This window comes from Littorina saxatilis, linkage group LG3, assembly GCF_037325665.1.
Source record: "Littorina saxatilis isolate snail1 linkage group LG3, US_GU_Lsax_2.0, whole genome shotgun sequence".
Taxonomy (NCBI): domain Eukaryota; kingdom Metazoa; phylum Mollusca; class Gastropoda; order Littorinimorpha; family Littorinidae; genus Littorina; species Littorina saxatilis.
This window is the reverse complement of record NC_090247.1, coordinates 51134375-51158529: the sequence shown is the minus strand read 5'-3', so window position 1 is coordinate 51158529 and position 24155 is coordinate 51134375. Positions and strand designations below refer to the sequence as shown.

Here is a 24155-nt window from a genome sequence, read left to right as displayed (position 1 = left end):
GCACTCAAGAAAGCAAGCAATCACTGTGCATTGAAGTTTGCGAATTAGTCGACGTGGTCAAAAGTGGAAAGCAGATTATTAAAGTCCTACTTGTTTTTAATTGCAAAGCTTTTCTTCTTTCCTTTTTTTGTAAATCTTAAACAAAAGTCTCATAGACTGTCTCAGTTCCTAACTCTATGTCAACTTGTTCAGTTGTTGTTGTTAAAATTTACGAATTGTTCGAGGTGTACAACATGGAAAATCCAGATGAGCTTTACTTATGTTTAATTGTATAAGCTTTCTCTCCTTTGTTCGATGATGGGGTTCTAGGCTAATACCAACCCCCCCCCCCCCCCAGGACAACACACACACACACACACACACACACACACACACACACACTGACACACACACACACACACACACACTGTGCATGTCTCTTCCTTTGTCTGCTCCAAATGTGTCCGTCTGTGTGTACGTATGCGAACGTGTCTGTATGTTTGCAAATCTGTATGATTCTGCGTTTGCCTGTTTTACGAGCCTCTCTGTCTGTGAGTACGTACACAAAATTGTCTATACGCCTGGTTATCTGTATGCTTCTGTGTTTGTCTGGTCCGAGTATGCCCGTCCGTCTGTGTGTGCGTGCGTGAATTTATCCACATGTACGCCTGTCTATTTGTATGTCCTTGCGTTTGTCTGATCCGTGTGTGTCCGTCTGTGTGTACGTGCATAAATGTGTCTGTATGCGGCCTGTCTATCTGTATGTCTATGCGTTTTTTGTCCGTCTGGGTGTACATTCGCGGACGTGTCTGTGCGCCTGTCTATATGTAGGCTATGTCTCTGCGTTTTTCTGGTCCGAGTGTGTCCGTCTGTGTGTACGCTCGCGAATTATCTGTCTCCGAGTGTCTCTGCTCCCTTTTGTTTCCGTCTGCGTGTTTGTGCGGGTATCTCAGTGTCTACACCGGCACGGTGGCCTAGTGGTAAGGCGTCCGCCCCGTGATCGGGAGGTCGTGGGTTCGAACCCCGGCCGGGTCATACCTAAGACTTTAAAATTGGCAATCTAGTGGCTGCTCCGCCTGGCGTCTGGCATTATGGGGTTAGTGCTAGGACTGGTTGGTCCGGTGTCAGAATAATGTGACTGGGTGAGACATGAAGTCTGTGCTGCGACTTCTGTCTTGTGTGTGGCGCACGTTATATGTCAAAGCAGCACCGCCCTGATATGTATGGCATTCCATTTGTCAAATAATTATTTGGATACTTTTTCATGTTTTTTTCACCAGTTTTAGCTAAATAATCATTATTTAGAATCTCATGTGCTAAATAAGTAATTGTTTATAAACAATGTAAAACAATTCTAAATAATTTTTTGTTTACGTAAACCATTCATTATTTACCTAAACAATTTATTGTTTACGTAAATAATTCATTGTTTACGTAAATAATTCATTGTTTACGTAAATAATGTATTGTTTACACAAATAATCACTTATTTCACAAAATAATATTTTTTGGGTGGATAAAGTGAGCAGTTGCTAAATAAATCATTGTTTGCCAATATAATGCATTATTTAGCAGATTCGCTAAATAATGAAAAACTGCTTTCCCTAAACAATTCATTGTTTAGGGAAAGCAGTTTTCATTATTTAGGGGAATCAAGAATTGACTTCTAAGCTTCATTTTTTTTCTTTGTGTATATACTATAATTCAATACAAGGTATCTCCAAACATTATTTATCAGAAAATGTTCGTAAATTTGTTTATTTTACAAGCTGAAATTGCCGTACGAAAAGAACTGAATGCAAAAACAAACAAAAGGTCAAGGTCATGACAGGGAGTGTTTAGTGTTTGCATTCTCTCCCTTGAAGTTGTTGAAAAAAAGTTTTCCGTCCTAAGTTTTCTGTTCTGTCTCAACAAAAACTTTCTCTTTCCATTTCTCTTACTGCATGATTAAACTTTTTTTTTATCTGTAAGTTACACAACACAACACAACTTGGTATATAAACTGGGTAATGTGTTGAAACCCCGGCCCAACAACCAGTATCCACTGCCAGTATCAAAACCCACTGCCAGTATCAAAAGTTTCTGCTGCAGCAACCGCAGCAGGACCAGGTCCGCCAGACAGAATGCCGCATATGGCATCAGCAGCAGCGCGTGAAAAAACTTCCAAAATGTCTCTGGTTTCAATATTATCGTTCCTTCCTGCTCCCTCGGCCATTTTGAATTCCTTCGTGACGCGAAAATTCTCCGTAGTTTCGAATATGTTTTTACTTTTCTCTGTGAAATGAAACGATTAAAGGAAGAGAAATGGAAAGACAGGCATGTTGTTGGGACATAAACAGAACAGAGAACATAAGGGGAAAAAACTGTGTTTCAACAACTTCAAGCAAGAAAATGCAAACACTAAACACTCCCGGCAGGGAAAAACCTTAATTGACCTTGACCTTTGACTGTGTTTGAGATCAGTTATTTTCGTACAGCAATTTCGGCTTGTAAAATAAACAAAATAATATCCAAACAACAGCTATTTTAATATAAGAGTGTGTGGAGAGACCTTGTATTCAATTATAGTAATCCGAAGTGAAAGACATAAAACTTAGTTCAGAAGCGAATCCTAGAAACCCCTAAATAATGGAAAATGTGTTGGCTAATTCATTGTTTACGTAAATAATTCATTGTTTACGTAAATAATGATTTATTTAGCAACATTGCTGATTGTTTATAAACAATGCAATATAAGTCTAAATAATATATTGTTTACGTAAACGTAAACTGTGGGCGTAGGTGTGGTCAGTTGTCACTGCGTGTGCGTGTAGAAGTGTAGATATATGTATAATCATGAGGTTACATGCGCTGCTTGTAAATGTGTGCATATATCACAAGCTATCCAACAGGTTGTGAAGCATCAACTTGACTCAATGTACTCTTCATGTTGCTGAAATTTAAAAACAAAATAAAGGTAATTCAAGGGAAATGATCCAATCTAAGCGTGTCCAAACCAATCAAACACTTGAGTTACATCCCTTATAGTTTTGGTCCACAGAGTGACTGTCTCTCTCTCTCTCTCTCTCTCTCTCTCTCTCTCTCTCTCTCTCTCTCTCTCTCTCTCTCTCTCTCTCTCAAATAGACTTTTAATATAAAGCAGACTCTCTACTGTTTCAGATAAATGTTTCCCAAAAGACTCTTTGTTGTTGTTGTTGTTGTTGTTGTTGTTGTTGTTATTGTCGTTGTTGTTGCTGCTGTTGCTGTTGTTGCTGTTGTTGGTATTGGTGGTGGTCTGTTATTACTGTGCAGTGGGAAAAACAGTAGAGAAATATTTAATGATTCATTAAATAAATTATTAATTGTCAAAATTAGGTATTTTGTTGAATTTCTACATTCCTGAAACAAAGTAAAATGTAGGTTTCAATGTTGAACAGTCAAGCAAATTAACAAGTAGAGCTGACATCAGTTGAGAAGAGGTTACGCATTGCCTGTTAAACACACACGAACCGATCAACGATCAAGAGGTGCTTGTTGATTCGCCGATATGGTTGAACTTTAGAAAATTATCGGCCACTGTGATCGGTAACTGTGATGCGTCCAATGAATCACAAACAGCCGGATAAACTTTAAACAGCCAGGGAAAAAACGGCAACCGGGTAAACTTATCGATGTACGTTATTTTGAAACATTTACCCCCCCCCCCCCACCCCCACCCCACCCCACCCCTCCAAAAGAAATTACACACCATTTTCAAAAAAAAATTTTCAATAAAAAGCAAAATTCATGATACTCGAAATATTATTTTATTTCTTTTAACAGACCGTCCAATTTCTCTCTAAGTCCAGACGTCAAAGCGCGTGGCCTTGTTTCTTCTTCTTTTTTCCCCAAGTCTATCTGAGTCCAGAGCGAATGGTTTCACGGAAGTTGAAGATGATGACGGCAAACATGGTGACGTTGGAAGCCAGCACGAGGAAGCCGAAGAAGCGAAAGAACAGCCTGTCCAGCGTGCGACTAACCCGTGGCCATGACATCTCATCCTTAGCCTTGGACGCCTCCTCGCGCTTGTCGGGGTCATCTTCATCTCCGAGCTCCGCCCCGGCCTTTCCCATGACGTCACTCTTCATGACGTCACTGACGTCACTCTTCATGGCGTCAGCGTTGCTCACGACTAGCTGCATCCTTCTGACGATCCTTCCTTTTCTGATGTCCACAAGGGCGGGGGAAACCAGCGCTGGGTTGCAAGCTGGATCCAGTAGCTCCGACACATCCGCCTGCCTAACTTTGACGCGGTTCTTCTTGGGGAGATATTGGTCCAGGCAGAAGACGGTCTCGAGGATGACCACGAAGCTTTTGAGGACTGAGGGCACGGGGTACTTGTGGTGATCGCGGTGGAAGAAGCGGAGCGACATGATGCAGAGGAGAACGTAGATGGCGGAGAGGACGAGGAGGCCGGCCAGGTTGAGGGCCATGATGGGAATGTTCTCCGTGGACGACGGCATGGAGCCCAGCACGAAGCCCATGAACACCCCGAACGACAGCAGCACCGTGATGGAGTACGACAGACGTTCTCCTGCAAAAAGATCAAAAGGTCGAACTGTGAATTTCTGGATAAAAAACAACTAATTTGGCGGTAAGTTAGTGGAACGTTAAGTTTATGACCAAAAAATCAACGTTTTCACCCGACCATTTAGGCAGCCATACGCCAATTTCGGGGGGATGCAGGCATGGTAGTGTCGTGTTTCTACCGTACTCTGACATGACTCATAACTCATAAAGTTCTCATAACTCATAACATTTTATTGATCCAACAAAGGAAATTAAATTGGTCATCAGCACATATAGGTCATTAATTAATAATTATAAAAGAATAAGAGAAGAAAATTCATAAAACCCATGATAACAAAAAAAATATCTAAAGTAATATATGTACAACTACAATACCCTTTTTACTTGCACACTTGACACACCGACACACCAACACACATGCATACATACCTACATACATACCTACATACATACATACATACATACATACATACATACATACATACATACATACATACATACATACATACATACATACATACATACATACATACATACATACATACATACATACATTCCATGTTAAAGTGTGGTTAAGAATATCACAATAATTATATCATTGTTTGGATTAACAGATAAGTTTTTATGTAAATGATGATAACAACAATCCATAATTAACGCTATTGCACTACCAAAAGAAGAGACCAACCAAACACATAAAACCAATCACAGTAATCATCATCAGTTATCACAGGTATCACAGTAGATTAGCCATCAGGTAGTTAGACTCAATTGGGCAAATATAGTGTCAACACCATCACAACAGTGCTAAAGCTCATTATCACAGCACTAGTTATGATCAAAGGTCAAACAGTCATCAAATCATATTAAATCTATCACTAAGAGGTACATTTAAAAGGCATCACTTATAGTCTGTGGCCAGGACAATGGCTCGGTTGCTGTTAAAATATCTCACAGCTGCAGGAACAAAAGAACGCCGAAAACGCTCCGTTCGACACCTAGGCATGAGAAACCGAGCATTCCGTGTGATGCGGAGATCCATCAGTGCGTCGTGGAGGGGATGCCCTAGGTCGAACAGAATAGCTCTGGACTTACTGGCAAGCCTTCTTTCAACAAGGACTTCAAGGGTGTCAAGGCTCTGGCCTACAGTAGAACTCGCTTTCTTTATCAGCCTGTTCAGCCTGCCAGTGTCCCTTGCAGTGGCATTCCCTCCCCAACACACTGATGCAAACACCATCACACTGCACACCATACTCTGATAAAACATGTACAGCATCTTGTTACACACATGAAATGATCTCAGCTTGCGCAGGAAAAACAATCTTGACTGCGTCTTCTTAAAAACAGCATCAACATGATTAAACCAGCTTAGCTTGTTATCTAGAACTACACCTAAATACTTGTACTCGCTGACTTACAGGATCTTTTCCGTGCGCACTTGGTCTTGCGTGTACACACGAAGGAAGATCAGGCACTAGCAGGTCCGCACATAAGTTGACCTGGCCGATCGGAAAAATCTCCACCCTTAACCCGCCAGGCGCGGCCTGGATTCGAACACTCAACCTTCCGCATGGGAGGCCGCGCCGGTGTAACACGAAATTTTTACTCCACGAAAAAATTACTCCGGAGTAAATATTTCGTACGAAATTCTTACTCCGAGTACACTTTTCGCACGAAAAAAGAACTCCCCAAGGCACGAAAAAATTACTCCCTCCACGAAATTTTTACTCCCCATTTTTTTTTACTTCCAGTAAAAATATCGTACTCAAAAATGGGATGCGGGCGAAGGGATAATGCCAATAAGTGATCTCGCGCACACGAATGTCGCGCTACCCTCCTTCCACGCCTTCCACCACCAAGACTAACAGGGGACAAGGGAGTACAAATGTCGTACATCTGGCATGGGAAGTTAAATTGCTCGTGTTGGGGTGAAGTAATTTATTAGTTATTTATTCGTCAGGGGAGTAACATTTTTTTTTACGAAATGTTTACTCGGAACTCACCTGTCTTGGGGAGTAATTTTCTCGTGCAATGGGGGAGTGCTTTTATTGTAAAGGGAGTAAGTTTTTCGTACGAAATGTTTACTCCGGAGTAAAAACCTCGTGGGAGTCATTTTCTCGTGTTACACCGGTGTCTCATCCACTAGACCATTAATTGCGCCAGTCCCAGAGACGAAAACAACACAGAAAGATCTCTAGCGATGCCTGAATGACTGCTTTAAGACCAAGCATATGGTACAGGTTTTTGCTTGAGTTTGGAGCTTGGAGCTTGGGGTCGCTTTGTAAGCCTGAATACGCTACAAGGGATGGCAGACCAAGCCAGAACCCACCCCAGACCAATATCATGTGTCTGTTTGGGACACACACACACACACACACGCACGCACGCACACACACACGCACGCACACACACACACACTCACACACTCACACACACACTCACACACACACACACACACACTCACACACACACACACACACACTCACACACTCACACACACAGAACAGACCCGATACACAACATTTCCCAGAGATTCTTACCGGATTCAGACGGGATGGTGAAGACGAAAACGTTGACGAAGGCGAGCACAGTGATGGGCAGCATGATCGTCAGAGCTAACAGCGTGGGACGTCTCCTCAGCGTCACTTCGTAGTTTGCGTAGGGCGTAGGCTTTGTGCTGTTCTTGCGGACATCTCGCCAGGCTGACAGAAACAAAAAATACAAGGGGAAATTACATGTGTCTTCTGAATGCTTTCTGTGCCAAGTTGGATTTTTTCTTTTTTATGCTAAACTAATTCCATCAGTTTTACCTATGTCAATGTGCGATCTATATATATCAATTTATTAAACTAAAAATCTGCACCGGAAACGAACAGACTGTTGATATCTGGTATGTGTACTTGTGTTAAGTGTAAAATTGCTCTTGTCCCAAGTAACAGCCTGAACAGCTCTGTTGTGCCACATGAAACTTAAGGCCAGAGATGGCAAGAAAGTTTCATTTTTCTGGAAGATTTCGGTTTCTCCAAAATTACATGTTATATCCCAAATAGCCACACAAACTTCAATTTTGACCCATAAGTCATTCAAATGTTACTTTTTAGTTCAAACAAACTTTTCTTGAAGATATTTATCGAGAAGCTTGAAACAAAAAATGAAAAGCTTTCCAAAGAAACAAATCTCAATGTTCGTGCCATCATCTCTGGCCTTAACACGAGAAGGAATTCCTCCTGAAAAGATGAAGGTGTGTGCGTACCCTGGGTGGCCATGAGCTGCCACTCCCCGTTGCCCACGTAGGTGTCCAGAATGATGTCCGTTGTGGTCACCTGAAGGTCCACTGTGTCCAGTCCTTCGCCCCACACAAACATCTCCCAGCGACAGATCTGAAAGAACGTAAGAATCACACTCAAAATTATGGTTATTGCGAGAATTAACATGACATATCGACGTCCTCTTGTATCACCCAAGCCTTGAGAGAATCATTTATGACGAATGTGATTCAAGATGGCCAACATAAGCATGGTATGATTACTATGTATGACGGTTCCAACATATATTCTATATATAGTTGTTTTACTTGTGTTCTGTACTCATAGCTGAAGACGCATATTCCCAATCAATAAATATCTAAGAATGTTACAGAAATGAGCCAGAGCGCTATTTAAAGATCTTAGAACAAAGGGAGGTGCCAGCTAGGAGAGTGATTCCGCATAACTCTCACTTTATTACACATGTCGTATGCATTTAGGGCGCTTACTTCCCTCTGTTTCTCAAACCAATCAATAGATATCTATCTAGCCTTGCCAATCATCACTAATTCGACACACGCATTTATCCATGATAAAAAAAGCAAGACAAGTAGAATATTGATACGTTTAATTCATGACAAAACAAAACGTTACATTTAAGGCGGTCCGTATTGAGCCCGAACGGAAAACTCAGTGCAAAATCTTCGTGCGGACAGATTCGCGAAGTATATTTTGCGTAGTCGACTTCGCCCAGTTAAGGACAAGCTTAACGCATTTATCCATGTTTGCCCAACCAACCTGAATGTCGAAAGGGAAGTAGGTGACATCCACGCGACAGAAGGTCTCTAAGAGATCTCCAGGGTACCCATCAAATATATATTTGTCTAGCCATGCAACTCATCGGCAATTTTCCACACGCTTTCATCCATATTCGCCCAACCAACCTGAATGTCAAAAGGGAAGTAGGTGACGTCGACGCGGCAGAAGGTCTCCAGGAGATCTCCAGGGTACCAGATGGTCGTTCCGTCCGGCAGCAGCTCCAGGTTGATGTAGTCCTCGCCCATGGGCTTCAGGTCCGCCATGGTGTTCTTCAGGGTCAGCTTGGGCCTCCACATTGTGGCCGGGTTTGGACTGACTGACCTCACGCCTCCGTAATGGTCAGGGTTCCACGTCGTGTACTCGTTGGACCACGTGGCCTGCAGCCAGCCGGTGCTGGACAGCTTCTGAGTGATCTGAGGGAAAGAGCTATATAAGCCCTTGTATCCTATTCCCATCTTCAAAGATCAAGAAATGTTAGTTGATGGAACGGTTAATTTTAATCATGTATATGTTTTGTTTAATCCTATTTTTATCCGGCAGAGTTTATCTAAAAGGCAGAGTGCTTCTAATGTAAACCATTCGGCTCTTCATCTTAGATTTGGACAGGCTTTTACATGGAATAAGACCATCCCTCCACCTGGACAAGAGAGCCGGAGTGGCACAGTAGTTAGAGCGCTTGCCTCTCACGCTGGAAGGCGTGGGTTTGATCCCCGCCCAGAGGGAATACAAATACCCGATTTTCCGAGCGCTCTCCTGTCCACCCGGCTGGGAATGGGTACCTGACCCTATTCAGGGCCAGGAAAAGCTAAAGGCAGCAAAGGAGAGGAGTGGGCACCGCCCCCAGGAAGCTGGCCAGAGAGAGTTTGAGATCTCTAACATCTCACTCGCCTACGAGACTGCCGATACCCTCACCTTGACCACTTGTACACACACAAAACAAACAACAACAAAAATGGGTGCTGTCTGTGCAGAGTGAGCATTTTTTGATGAATTGACTGCTTAACTGACACAACTAAATGTTTTGACTAAATGTTTTAAAATAGAGGGGGGAATCGAGACGAGGGTCGTGGTGTATGTGTGTGTGTGTGTGTGTGTGTGTGTGTGTGTGTGTGTGTGTGTGTGTGTGTGTGTGTGTGTGTGTGTGTGTGTGTGTGTGTGTGTGTGTGTGTGTGTGTGTGTGTGTGTGTGTGTGTGTGTGTGTGTGTGTGTGTGTGTGTGTGTGTGCATGTGTGTGTGTGTGTGTAGAGCGATTCAGACTAAACTACAGGACCGATCTTTATGAAATTTTACATGAGAGTTCCTGGGAATGATATCCCCGGACGTTTTTTTCGTTTTTTCGATATATGTCTTTGATGACGTCATATCCGGCTTTTTGTAAAAGTTGAGGCGGCACCCTCATTTTTCAATCAAATTGATTGAAATTTTGGCCAAGCAATCTTCGACGAAGGCGGGACTTCGGTATTGCATTTCAGTTTGGTGGCTTAAAAATTAATTAATGACTTTGGTCATTAAAAATCTCAAAATTGTAAAAAAAAAAAAAAATTTATAAAACGATCCAAATTTACGTTCATCTTATTTTTCATCATTTTCTGATTCCAAAAACATATAAATATGTTATATTTGGATTAAAAACAAGCTCTGAAAATTAAAAATATAAAAATTATGATTAAAATTAAATTTCCGAAATCGTTTCAAAAACTATTTCATCTTATTCCTTGTCGGTTCCTGATTCCAAAAACATATAGATATGATATGTTTGGATTAAAAACACGCTCAGAAAGTTAAAACGAAGAGAGGTACAGTAAAGCGTGCTATGGAGCACAGCGCAACCGCTGCCGCGCCAAACAGGCTCGTCACTTTCACTGCCTTTTGCACTAGCGGCGGACTACGTTCAGTTTCATTCTGTGAGTTCCACAGCTTGACTAAATGTAGTAATTTCGCCTTACGCGACTTGTTTTATATTTGTTCAAGTGGAGGGATGGCCTCGCCCCGTGTAAATGCATGGGCAGATCTGAGATAAAGTATGCTGAACAAGAAAGATTGTGCCTTCAACATGGAATAGCAGCATTGTAAGTGAGTATTTAGAATGAATTGCCATGACGAGTTCAAACAAACAACCAAACCTGCACATTTTCAACGAATAAAAATCTTTTTCCGGTGGCAAGAGTTGAGAGAGTAAAAGGTAAGAGACACAACTGCAGTTTTAACCGTGGAATTGATAAACAAGGAAGATATTGAAACAAAACGTATGGCCATAATATGAAATGACATGTCAACCTTTTTTCTTAACGACGGTTACATATTTATGCAAACACGAGTGTGCGCGCCTTCGTGAGCGAGGCTGGTACTACATATTGTTCATACGAAATGACAAACACAGGTTACAAGCGATAACGCGCAAAAGTACTGGTTTATTATTTTACATCTGACACTAGGGATCAGTAATGTATATATATCGTTACAGTACCACGTAATGCGATACTACGTATTGCGATACTACTTATTGCGGTAAAAAACTTATGGACAGAAAGAAAAAGAGAAAAGAAAACAAATTATTAGACATGGCAAAAGTATCAAAAGCATTAACAAGACACGAGAAGTAAATACAAGAAAAATAAACAATCACAAGACAGGAGAAGACAAACAGACAAGAAAGTTACAATTACCAAACACTCGTTGGTTAGTCCTTCAACAACAATAAAGAGTTACGTTCTGTACGTTCAACAACAATAAAGAATTACGTTCCGTACGTTCAACAATACCATAAGCACTAAGAATACTCAAGAAACTTAGCATACATACGTTTAAAACCAAAATGGCTACTTTCAGAAAAATACAAAACGTTGACTCATCAGGCCAGGAATACAAAGCAAACTGTCAGTGTCATACCAAAAAGTCTCCTAACGACAATGTTCCTGCGTTAATCAAAGTCACAAACAAGATATTTACTCATCCACTTTCCCTCAATAACGTTACAAGAAATAAGCCCGTTTACAAACGATCACCACAGATCGCAAGCTTCTTTTACCTAAATTCTTTTAACGTAAGGCTGAAAAAGTCAGAGAAAACGTTTCACTTCGAACTTCGTTAACCACAGAAAACACAAGTTATCATTATAAACATTAGCGACTTTCTAGCGTCTACAAAACATTGCTGTACGTTCACAACACTAGAACAGTTGAACACACAATAAAGAAACACTACAACAAGTCAGACTTTCAACTCACGTTATACATAAACAACTCACAAAGTCATTACAAAATGGCGACCAAAACACAACACAAACAAGTAACAACAAAATTACCTTATGCGCTGTGTGGGTTGACCAGCAGTACCAAAAACGTGTTGCCTCACAAACGAAGGGCACAAAACGATTCACACTTGAGAAACAACTGTCTCCAAGAACATTACGTTGACGTTAAAACATAAGAAACACTCCGTTGGTTCACTTGATAACCTTCATACGTTTACATCAAAACCAAACGCTTCCTAAAACCCTCAGATCGACTGACGAGACAGGAGTCAAGCAGCGGTATTTATGGAAACAAAAACCTAACATGGAATAGTTATTCAAAAGTCAAAGGTCACCGGATTGACCAACCAACAACATTCCTAAGACAGAATCGGGTGAAACTACTATTTTACAACCAATCAGTAACCGATCACGCACTCCATGCATGCTCAAAACTTAAAACGGTATATTTAACAGAAAGAAGACCAAGGAACTAGCTGACATCACAAAGCTAAAAACACGTGAGTCACACGTATTCTAAAACTTGCAACGCAGATTCGCAGGGCTCACCTCAAAATCAAAACACGGAAAAGAGCACGTGAATCTCACGGTGTTCTAGAACTAAACGACGCAGTTTGTGACACTCCGACCAAAACCAGGTCACAACAACTGAACAAGGAGCACGTGAATTACACGTAAAAATATTAACGCTCCACAAAACGGGTCACAACAAGAAAAACACGGTTTACTTCTTTTTACATCGTGCAATGGCTTGATCAAACGTAATTACAACAAAAAATAGGTGAATGCATGCCACATCGGCATGCACACTCCCACCGGAAATTATATTAATATAATTTCCTTCAAAAACCTTTGTACAAACATATTCCTTATATCAAAAGAAGACAAACGCAGATTTAGACATTTCAAATTTACAACTCAAAACCATTGTGTTGCAAAACATTTACACAACAATATTATGGTTCAATCGTTTTCAGTGTTTCAACACATCTCGTTTCAACTAAATGCCACTAGTCATTTACTCGACGGCATAACAAGAACGCACCACTTAAACCATAAATGTCCGTTACATCATCTGGTATAAAAACAAACCGCAACAATCAACAACTGTCAAATTGGAAAAACACTCCAAAGTTCAATGTTCTTTCAGTTCGCCTACACAGCTTTGTCTTCGTGATTTTCACGATTTACTAACACAGTCATTTTGTGAATAGGTCGCTCTAATATGCGACTATCACCAGTGGGACGGCCGTGATTGTCTAGAGCCTTTGTTCCAACATGCACTTTCACTCGTCTGACCAGTCCATCAGATCCCGGCATCACTTCGACTACACGAGCCATGCACCATTCTGATCTGCACAAGTTCTGGTCATGCAAGACAACAACATCTCCCACCTGTACGTTTGCCTGGGGACGTTGCCAGACACGACGTTTCTGCAAAAGTGAAAGGTACTGGCTCTTCCATAGCAGCCAGAATTCGTCTGCCATCCGCTGGACACAGCGCCAACGTTTCCTGGCGTACAGGTCTGGATCTTCAAACACACCAGGGGGCGGAAGGATGGCACCTGACTTCATGGTGAGGACGTGGTTGGGGGTCAAAGGGCGTGGTCCATCTGCCGATTCCAATGACTCGACAGACAGTGGTCGACTGTTCACGATGGCCATCACCTCGTATAGGAACGTACGAAGTGATGAGGTAGTGAGACGCTGGCCTGATCTTCTGAGAAGACCATTCAGGATGCTGCGTATCGTTCGGATCTGACGCTCCCAAACGCCACCCATGTGACTAGCTGCAGGGGGGTTGAACTTGAACTCACATTTGCTTTCCAGCATCTTTGATGTCAGTCGTTCAGAGTCCATCTCCTTCCATGCCAGTTTGAACTCGTTGCATGCACCTACAAAGTTCGTTCCTTTGTCACACCAAATGCGTGATATGTTTCCTCGCATGGAGACAACAATGCGTAGGGCGTTGATGAAGGAATCACTTGACATGTCATCCAGGGTTTCTATGTGGATTGCCCTAGAGGCAAAACACGTCACGATCAGTCCGTACCTTTTCACCTCCCTACGTCCATCTTTGACGTGAAATGGGCCGAAACAGTCAATGCCACAGTACGTGAACGGTGGGGATGGGTCAAGGCGCTCTAGAGGGAGGTCGGCCATCTTCTGTCCAGCTGGCCCTGAGCGATGCCATCGGCAGTGAACACAGCGGCGCACCAACGAGGAGACGACGTGACGAATGCCAATGATCCAGAAACCGCTGGCTCGTACTTGGTTGATCGTGAACATTCTCCCTTGGTGGGCTATCGCAGCATGACAGTCCTGAGCCACCAGGAAAGAGAAGTGACTGTCTCGAGGTAGTAGTATGGGAAACTTGTCAACTGAAGAGGATGATGAATTTTGAGAGCGACCGTATACTCTCAGTATTCCATCAACGTCCTTGTGAGCGTTGAGTGCCTGAAGCTGGTTACGTAAAGAAGGCGTTGGGCGTTCAAAATGTTCTTTCTGAAGACATACGATGAACTTTTTCTCAGTGACTTCAAGCACTTCCAGGGGAGATGACTGGTGCCCCTTAATGGCATTGCATTTGCGTACCAAAACAGCCATGGCTCTTATCAGAGATGTCTTGGAGGAGAATCGTTGGGCGATCTGCTCAAACGACTGGACAGACACTTCTTTAGAGGTAGTAGCCTTGCACACTTTCACCTCAACATCGTCATCTGGGATCTCGAAAAAGTCATCTGATTCCGGAAGGGACTGGCTCAAGAACGCGGGACCATGGAACCACTCTGATGTCATGAGGTCACTCACAGACAATCCCCGTGATGCATAATCAGCTGGGTTTTCCTTTGTAGAAACATGATTCCACTGACTGGCCTGTGAGAACTGACGTATTTGTTGGACTCTATTTGCGACAAAGACGTGAAAACGCTTGGACTCGTTCTTCAAATAAGCGAGTACAATCATAGAGTCAGTCCAAAAGAAATGTTCAATACTCTCAAAGTCCAGTTCTTCTTGAAGAAATCTTGCCATCTTGACGGAAAGTACCGCTGCCGTTAGTTCCAGACGAGGGACAGTGACGTGTCGAAGCGGAGCCACTCGTGCTTTGGCGACTACAAGCATACTGTGAATGTTGCCTAGATGATTCTCAAAGCGCAGGTACGAACACTGGCCGTATCCTGCTGTAGACGCGTCTGAGAAGTGATGTAGCTCTACATTCTTCACGGTGCCAAAGTCTGTGGGCAAGTAGTTCCTGGGTACCTTGACGCAACCCAGTCGGGATAGATCCTTCAGCCACTCTTCCCAACGTTCTTGAAGCGATGGTGGCAGCGGATCGTCCCAGCCGAGCTCCTGGCGACATAGTTCCTGGAGGATCAATTTTCCAGTCAGCAAAAAGGGGGCCAGAAAACCAAGGGGGTCGTAGACTGATGCAATTGTAGAGAGAACTCCTCTTCTGTTCGAGGGACCCAGTCTGGGGTTGTCAGTAAAACCCAGTGTGTCGTCATCAGTGCACCAGTGAAGGCCAAGAGTCCGCTCAATTTCTGGTGTGCTACAAGGGACTGCGAGTTCTGTGGCCTTGGTTGACGTAACTTCAGAGTCGGGGAAGTACTCTAAAAGTTCCTTTGAGTTGGAGACTATCTTGTGCAGCCTCAATTGTCCGTGTTCACAAATTTCTCTAGCCTTCATGAGCACATCTGCTGCTTCTTCAACAGAGTCTTTGGCTTGAAGTCCATCATCGACATAAAAGTCACGCTGCAGAAAGGCTGATGCCTTGGCGCTGATTGTGGCGTTGTCCTTTGCCACCTGCTTGAGGCCGAAGTTTGCGCAGCCTGGAGACGATGTAGCTCCGAAGATGTGCACCTTCATGCGGTAGTCAAGCGGCTGGCCACTCGTATCACCGTCCTTCCACCAAAGGAAGCGCAGAAAGTCTCGATGGGGCTCGGAGACGTGAAACTGGTGGTACATTTTTTCCACGTCACAGGAAAATGCTATGGGACCCTTGCGGAAACGACAGAGAACGCCGGAAAGGGAGCTGATTAGGTCTGGGCCTTGTAGGAGAAGATCGTTCAAGGACGTGCCTAGGTGACGTGCACTACAGTCAAAAACCACACGAATCTTTCCTGGCTTCTTGTCGTTGTACACGCCGTGATGTGGGATGTACCAGCGATTTGGGACCTCGACTTCGTTCTTGGGAATCAGTTCAGCGTCACCTCGCTCCAAAATCACGTTCATGAACTTGATATAGTCTTCACGGTACCCAGGCTTCTTCTCAAACTGGCGTTTCAGTCCCATGAGACGCTTGACTGCGGCACCTCTGTTGTCAGGAAGAGACGGTTGTTCTGGCCGAAAAGGCAGAGGCATCTCGTAGTGACCAGCTTCGTTGACCTTCACGTTCTCCTTCACGATCTTCATGAACTTCAAATCATCTTGAGACATGGATCCTGTGTCACTATCAGCAAAGTCTCTCTCCATAACGTGTAATAGGTCAGTACACGATACCTCATCCACCTGTATTTTGTAGACATGAGCTGCACTTTCTTCTTTTCTTGATCCTGGCTTGACGACTACGTGCATGGACGAGCCTACACCATCAAAGGCGACGGAATGCGGTGACTTGCCGACGATGCTCCAACCTAACTTAGTCTCTACTGCAAATGGCAGTCCTTGGACAACGTTTAGGGGCATGAGGGCTTCAGCGCAGTCATAGCCGATGAGGAGGCCTGCTTCGCAATCAAGGTACAAGGGGGGAAGTTTTGGGGACAGGTGTTGGAGATGTGGGTAAACTTTGACAGTCTCTGAGGTGGGGATTTGCGTGGGGTCAACGGACAGGTAAGGTCGTGAGATGGCAGAAGGGAGCCTGACAAACTCACTGGAGGTAGGAGAGCGGACACGCAATCCAGAGTACTTCCTGCCGGAGACCACAGCATTGTCCTCAGTCAGTGTGGAGACCCTGAGTGTAGTCGGCTGCGATTTGGCTTTAACTTCTTCAGCCACTGACTGCACTACAAAAGTGGCGTTGGACATAGTGTCCAGTAGTGCGTACGTCAGCACTTCTACGTTGGGGTTAGAGTCACTGGAAACGAGAACGGGAACGATCATAGACGTGAAACCGATGCTGTTTTCCTCGCTGGCCTTAAGAGCAGACACCGTAGGGGTCGACGATGTCAGTGGCTCTTGAACGTCAGCAGCAGAGGTACGGTAATTGTTCTTGTGTTCACTCGCCCCTTTGTTTTCACTCATACTGTTCTGATACTTGAAATTGTCATCATGAAGACAAGTGGGATGAGCCTTCTTGCACTTCTTGCACGTCTGTTTCTGCATACATTGACGGCTCTGGTGATCCTTGCTTCTCAGACATCCGTAGCAGATACGGTTCTTGAACAGAAAATCTCGTATCTCAACCAGGGGCTTCTCTATGAGTTCCTTACATGTTCCAGCGTCATGGTCCGGAAGTTGACAGTGCAGACATGCGGTGACATCCTCTGTCAGGGTTGACAGGTTCGTTGTGAACTTTCTTGGTGTCCCCGATGCACTTGTCAAGCCGAAAACAGGGTCGTTAGAAATGTCTGCTTCGAGGGTAATGAACGACACGAGTTCATGGAACAGAGGATACCTCTTCTTTTCAACCTTGGTTCGAGCAACTGTTCTAGACCATCTGTGACTCATCCAGTCTGGGAGCTTTCCGACGATCTTCCGTAGGTATTGGGCATCATCCAGGATGCTCAGTCCACCAACTTCCTGGGCAGCAACGGAACATTGCTGCAAGAAATCGGCCAGACTTCTGAGTCCCTTGGGATCCTTGCTTTTGACTGGGGTCCATTCGTCCAGCTTGGTCCGGAAAGCTTGCGAAACGACGTATGAGTTGCCGAACCGATTTTCCAGCACTTCCATGGCTCTCTCGTAGGCATCACCTTCTCTTAGCAGAAAGAAGCCGGTCACGGCCTCCCTTGCTTGACCTCCGATGTACCGTTGCAGATACAATAACTTCTCACTGCTGGTTATGTTTTGTCTCTCGATGAGGAACGAAAACGACGATCTCCAAATTGGATATTGGAGAGGGTCACCAACAAAAATGCACGGCTCCTGCATCGGCAAGCGGTTGATCATCAGAGCGTCTGATAGGGTTTTGGCGAGAGAGTCCATAGGAGTGTCCTGCTTTGCAGGAGTAGCAAGTGGACGTTGGTAGTACGCAGACGGGGGGTAAGAGGCAAATGGACGATCTGCATGACATTCCTTGTCAAAGTTCATGTACGCAGGGGGCCTTGCATTTTCGTTTCCCCAAATAACTTTGGGGGTGGTCTGATGTGGGTCCAGGAATGTGGGCACGAAAGGCTCTGGTTTGGGATGTAGGTGGGTATCATAGGGGAAACAGGGTGGGGTAACTTGAAAACGTCTGTGGTCCATGCGTTGGTGACGTTCTTCTGGGAAGTAGGTGTGTCGTTCTTGCGTCTCATCACCTTCCCTTGTCTCTGGTAGGTGATAGGACCAACCTGTGTGGTCGAGATCAGGCGGGCGAGGGCCTGTGACGCTTGTCGTTGAGTGTCCAACGTTGTGCAGAGGCGGCTGACCAGTGTATGCACCGAGAGGGTGCTGCAGTGTGGTCAGCAGCGCTGTAGGCCGCATGGAGGATGTAGTTGCAGCCGTCGTGTAGTTGGGTGTGGAGGGCTCCCGATGGACGAAAGGAGCGCTCATTCCGACGTGATGGGGGGCGTTGACATCCTCTCTACGTTGAGGTCCGTACGCCTCGTAGGTGGCGTTGTTGGTAGTAGCGGCGCTTGTCGAGGCGCTGACTCCAACGACGAGGTCCACGACAGGTAACGCGTGCTGTTGTGGCTCAGTCGTTGTGGTTCCTGCGACGAAGTTGGTGACAGCAGCGTTGACGTTGACAGTCGAGATGTCATGGGTGCTGGCGGCTTGGCAGACAGGAACAGACGTGAAGTCCATGGCTGGCTGGTGTGTCCTTTGGTCAGCAATGACGGCAGCTTGGCAGACAGGAACAGACGTGGCGTCCAAGGCTGGCTGGTGTGTCCCTTGGTCAGCAATGACGGCAGCACCTGTCCCTATTCCTATCGCTGTTTGCTCATTGTTTAGAGGAGGGGCTACAAGACTGTACAAGGGAACGAAAGGACGAGGGTGGAACCTAGTGTTCAACAAATCAACTGACGGTAGATCAGGGAGATCCTGCTGAACGGATTCACCTTGTTCCAATACTTGTAACATAGCTTGTTGTTCTCTTAAGCTAATTTTCAATTCGGTGGACTGAATTTGTCTCAAAGCCTTTTTCTGTTTAATATCTTCAAGAGCTGCTTCAGCTGCGTCCTCGGCCTGTCTGGCTGCTATTCTCTCAGCTTCCTTAGCCTGCCTAGCTGTGTCTTCGGCCTGCCTAGCTGCTGTTCTTTCAGCTTCCTTAGCCTGCCTAGCTGCTTCTTCGGCCTGCCTAGCTGCTGTTCTCTTAGCTTCCTTAGCCTGCCTAGCTGCTTCTTTTTCAGCTTCCTTAGCCTGCCTAGCAGTTTCTTCGATCAGCCTAGCTGCATTTCTCTCAGCTTCCTCAGTCTGCCTAGCTGCTGTTCTCTCAGCTTCCTCAGTCTGCCTAGCTGCAGTTCTCTCAGCTTCCTCAGTCTGCCTAGCTGCAGTTCTCTCAGCTTCCTCAGTCTGCCTAGCTGCTGTTCTCTCAGCTTCCTCAGTCTGCCTAGCTGCTGTTCTCTCAGCATATTGTTGTTGTAAGAGATCCAGTTCACTAAACTGAGCTTCCTTTATTGCGTCACCTTCCACTTTTATGGCCAGGGAAGCAGCCTCTAGTTTAAGAGCCAATTTAGTGTCTTCAGAGCTAACACTTTTAGAGCGGAGAGACTCGGCGCGAGAAGCTACTTGGCTACCTGATCTCCTGCTACCTGACTTGTGGCTAGCTGACTTGTGGATGGCTGACGTAATGCTAGCTGCTTTATGGCTGGCAGTCTTACCACTGGCTGACTTGTGGGTGGATGACCCAACGCTAGGTGTAACACTGCTATGCCTGGAAGTAGGCTCCTTAGCCACCTGCACGCTAGTCGTTTGTCTGTCAAGAGCTCGATCAATGTCAAACATAATGTTCTGAACTGTTCTCTGAACATCATCCCAACTTTCCTGAATGGTTTCACCGCTACCAATACTACGAAGACCTTTCTCTATGTCACCAAGATCCTTGTACATGCTCAAAACAATTTGTTTCTGACTGGTTAACGACTCTTGATTAGGAGTTTCTTGGTTAAGCTCTGTGACTATCTCACCGATTGCTCGTTCCAAGAATGTTCGTTGTCTTGCGAAGTTTCTAGTTTTGATCTCAATCTGGTACTCTCTACCTTTTTCAGTAGGCTTAATGTCACGCCTAGGCCTTTGAGAATGTTCATCTTCATCGCCGTTAACGTCATAACCTGAAGCTTCCAATGGTTTATCTGCTGGAATCTTCTCCATTACAATGTTCGCTTATTCAAAAGCACTAAAAACCTACATAAGGTTTATCTGTTTAAAAAGTAAAATGAATCGATCTGAGGGTCGTTTGGGATAATACACAAAAGTCACAAAAAATGCGCCGGATACGGAGTAGGAAGATCTCTAACCGACAAGTTGATCTATGTTAAACTATGGTTCACTAACACAGTGACAGGTAACAATAAAGTCTTTTGCTGGTTATCAACAGCTACGTTTACGTTCATTGAGCGTCAATAACAAAAGTTCTTTACTGGGCGTCAGCAGCTAAGTTTGTTTACTTTAGCTAAAGTTCTTTCACTGGGCGTCAGCAGCTAAGTTTTTTACTGGGCGACAGCAACTAAGTTTTTTACTGGACGACAGCAACTAAAGTTTTTTACTGTGCGCGCCTTCGTGAGCGAGGCTGGTACTACATATTGTTCATACGAAATGACAAACACAGGTTACAAGCGATAACGCGCAAAAGTACTGGTTTATTATTTTACATCTGACACTAGGGATCAGTAATGTATATATATCGTTACAGTACCACGTATTGCGATACTACGTATTGCGATACTACTTATTGCGGTAAAAAACTTATGGACAGAAAGAAAAAGAGAAAAGAAAACAAATTATTAGACATGGCAAAAGTATCAAAAGCATTAACAAGACACGAGAAGTAAATACAAGAAAAATAAACAATCACAAGACAGGAGAAGACAAACAGACAAGAAAGTTACAATTACCAAACACTCGTTGGTTAGTCCTTCAACAACAATAAAGAGTTACGTTCTGTACGTTCAACAACAATAAAGAATTACGTTCCGTACGTTCAACAATACCATAAGCACTAAGAATACTCAAGAAACTTAGCATACATACGTTTAAAACCAAAATGGCTACTTTCAGAAAAATACAAAACGTTGACTCATCAGGCCAGGAATACAAAGCAAACTGTCAGTGTCATACCAAAAAGTCTCCTAACGACAATGTTCCTGCGTTAATCAAAGTCACAAACAAGATATTTACTCATCCACTTTCCCTCAATAACGTTACAAGAAATAAGCCCGTTTACAAACGATCACCACAGACCGCAAGCTTCTTTTACCTAAATTCTTTTAACGTAAGGCTGAAAAAGTCAGAGAAAACGTTTCACTTCGAACTTCGTTAACCACAGAAAACACAAGTTATCATTATAAACATTAGCGACTTTCTAGCGTCTACAAAACATTGCTGTACGTTCACAACACTAGAACAGTTGAACACACAATAAAGAAACACTACAACAAGTCAGACTTTCAACTCACGTTATACATAAACAACTCACAAAGTCATTACAAAATGGCGACCAAAACACAACACAAACAAGTAACAACAAAATTACCTTATGCGCTGTGTGGGTTGACCAGCAGTACCAAAAACGTGTTGCCTCACAAACGAAGGGCACAAAACGATTCACACTTGAGAAACAACTGTCTCCAAGAACATTACGTTGACGTTAAAACATAAGAAACACTCCGTTGGTTCACTTGATAACCTTCATACGTTTACATCAAAACCAAACGCTTCCTAAAACCCTCAGATCGACTGACGAGACAGGAGTCAAGCAGCGGTATTTATGGAAACAAAAACCTAACATGGAATAGTTATTCAAAAGTCAAAGGTCACCGGATTGACCAACCAACAACATTCCTAAGACAGAATCGGGTGAAACTACTATTTTACAACCAATCAGTAACCGATCACGCACTCCATGCATGCTCAAAACTTAAAACGGTATATTTAACAGAAAGAAGACCAAGGAACTAGCTGACATCACAAAGCTAAAAACACGTGAGTCACACGTATTCTAAAACTTGCAACGCAGATTCGCAGGGCTCACCTCAAAATCAAAACACGGAAAAGAGCACGTGAATCTCACGGTGTTCTAGAACTAAACGACGCAGTTTGTGACACTCCGACCAAAACCAGGTCACAACAACTGAACAAGGAGCACGTGAATTACACGTAAAAATATTAACGCTCCACAAAACGGGTCACAACAAGAAAAACACGGTTTACTTCTTTTTACATCGTGCAATGGCTTGATCAAACGTAATTACAACAAAAAATAGGTGAATGCATGCCACATCGGCATGCACAACGAGTACATATTTCACATTTTTGTCAGAATTTTGTTTCAAGAAGAAGAAAAACAAGAAGTATCAAATCCGAGAATGGCCATGAGATGAAAGGACACGTTCACCCTTTCTCTTAACGACGGATATATACATGTATATATACTTGTACACGAGTACATATTGTACATTTTTGTCAGGATTGTGTTCAACGAGGAAGAACAAACCGTATCAAATACGAGAATGGCCATGATATGGAAGGACACGTTACCCCTTTCTCTTAACGACAGTTATATACATATTGTACATTTCTTTCTCAGAATGTTGTTAAAAGAAGAAGAAATTAAAACAAACCGTATCAAAGCCGAGAATGGCCATGATATGGAAGGACACGTTCCCCCTTTCTCTTAACGACAGTTATATACATATTGTACATTTCTTTCTCAGAATGTTGTTAAAAGAAGAAGAACTTGAAACAAACCGTATCAAAGCCGAGGATGGCCATGAGATGGAAGGACACGTTGACAACGGAGACGGTGGAGTAGTTCTTCACGGGACGGACCCTGGAGTCGATGTTGGGAAAGTCGCTCAGCAGCTTCGTGAAGTCCTCTCCTGTCTGACTCTCCACCAAGCTAAGACCCAAGGCCAGCAGAACAGATGCTAGCCACACTGAGACCGCCATGTTGTTTGGGTGTGATAATGGCGAGAACGGCTATAAACAGTGATGAATTTGTTTTTAACTGTTTTGCAGAACTCGGCGCACTTAAAATGCGCTGTTAGAACTTAGCTGAAATCTCTTTAATTTACACGGATGTGAGCAATTTTACGTGTCTAAAAAAAGTGGTCTACCTTCTTAATTCCGCTTTAAGCAAGGTGTGACGGTTAGGCAATAGGTGGCTTTCAAACGAAAGTATTGGTATAATTATGCAACAGTCAAATGTCATGAATCTGCTTTACAGCAATGTGGTATCGCCAATACAGTGTAACATTTTGTAATTAGACTGGTCGGAAGTTCAATGTTTTAAAACACTTTTCAGCCATTAAAGAACTCAGGGTGCTGCAACAATGAAACTGACACCTTGAAATCTGTTATTTGCAGGAAATGTGTGAGTTATTTTCAAAAGAATGATAATGAAAATAAAAAGTCGTTGAAAAGATACAAAGCTTATAGAGTCCTTTCAAATTTCCCCAATATTTCTTAACTTGTTTAGTTCCCTAGCTGCCAATGGCCTGTAGGAAAAAGTCTAAGAACATTCACAACGCTTCACAAAACTCAAGACGCCACAAAAAGCAAACCACAATAAATTGCACTCAGAACCCGGAGGCAACAAAATAAATTTTCAGAACGCCTACACCACAGTCAGTCCTGAGACTTTGAGGCACCGCGCAGCAATATAAGGCCACTGTTAATCGCAGAGCAACAATTTCGATACCAGTCTCTCAAACTTCCTGCTGAATGCTGCTGAATCTGTTGCAACGGTTCGCAGAGACAAATATCCCAGACCGTGTTTTGACTATCGTGCTACATGTACAGTTAGCTCCAATTTCAATGAGAGAATTGAACACAACTCATCTGCTGCATGCACGACTAAATATAACAGCAAACTGTGTCCCACCCGACAAGAAAATCAGGCGGGCACGTTCATCATCAATAGTTAATGTTATTTAGTTCATCGCCCTAAAAAGAAAAAGAGTGCTATAGTTACAACGACAGACGACAACAACAAAATGTCTGTCATCACCGTA

The 24155-nt window shown here is 43.7% G+C and overlaps 1 protein-coding gene and 1 long non-coding RNA gene across 3 annotated transcripts; both read right to left on the bottom strand.

Moving 5' to 3' along the window:
* Window positions 1-3741: 3741 nt before the first annotated feature.
* On the bottom strand, window positions 3742-24155 carry LOC138962602 (neuronal acetylcholine receptor subunit alpha-7-like). 2 transcript variants are annotated; one of them, XM_070334476.1, is made up of 6 exons: window positions 24116-24155; window positions 22891-23121; window positions 8717-9004; window positions 7781-7907; window positions 7068-7229; window positions 3742-4531 (listed from the first exon to the last, which is right to left on the bottom strand). In XM_070334476.1, the coding sequence occupies exons 1-6, from the start codon at window positions 24146-24148 to the stop codon at window positions 3852-3854; spliced, it is 1521 nt and encodes a 506-aa protein (XP_070190577.1). In that variant the 5' UTR covers window positions 24149-24155; the 3' UTR covers window positions 3742-3851. The 2 variants fall into 2 exon arrangements, with proteins under 2 accessions (XP_070190577.1, XP_070190578.1); XM_070334477.1 differs by lacking the exon at window positions 24116-24155 and having other exon boundaries at window positions 22891-24091.
* On the bottom strand, window positions 20764-22435 carry LOC138962603 (uncharacterized). Its single transcript, XR_011454562.1, has 2 exons — window positions 21677-22435; window positions 20764-20888 (listed from the first exon to the last, which is right to left on the bottom strand). It is a non-coding gene; the product is annotated as an uncharacterized lncRNA (long non-coding RNA).

Coding starts and splice junctions, on each gene's coding strand:
- LOC138962602 (XM_070334476.1), bottom strand. CDS start 24,148: ATGACAGACATTTTGTTGTTGTCGTCTGTCGTT. Junction 23,122..24,115: donor TGTTGTTGTCGTCTGTCGTT/GTAACTATAGCA, acceptor CACTGTTTATAG/CCGTTCTCGCCATTATCACA. Junction 4,532..7,067: donor CACCATCCCGTCTGAATCCG/GTAAGAATCTCT, acceptor ATCTTTTTGCAG/GAGAACGTCTGTCGTACTCC.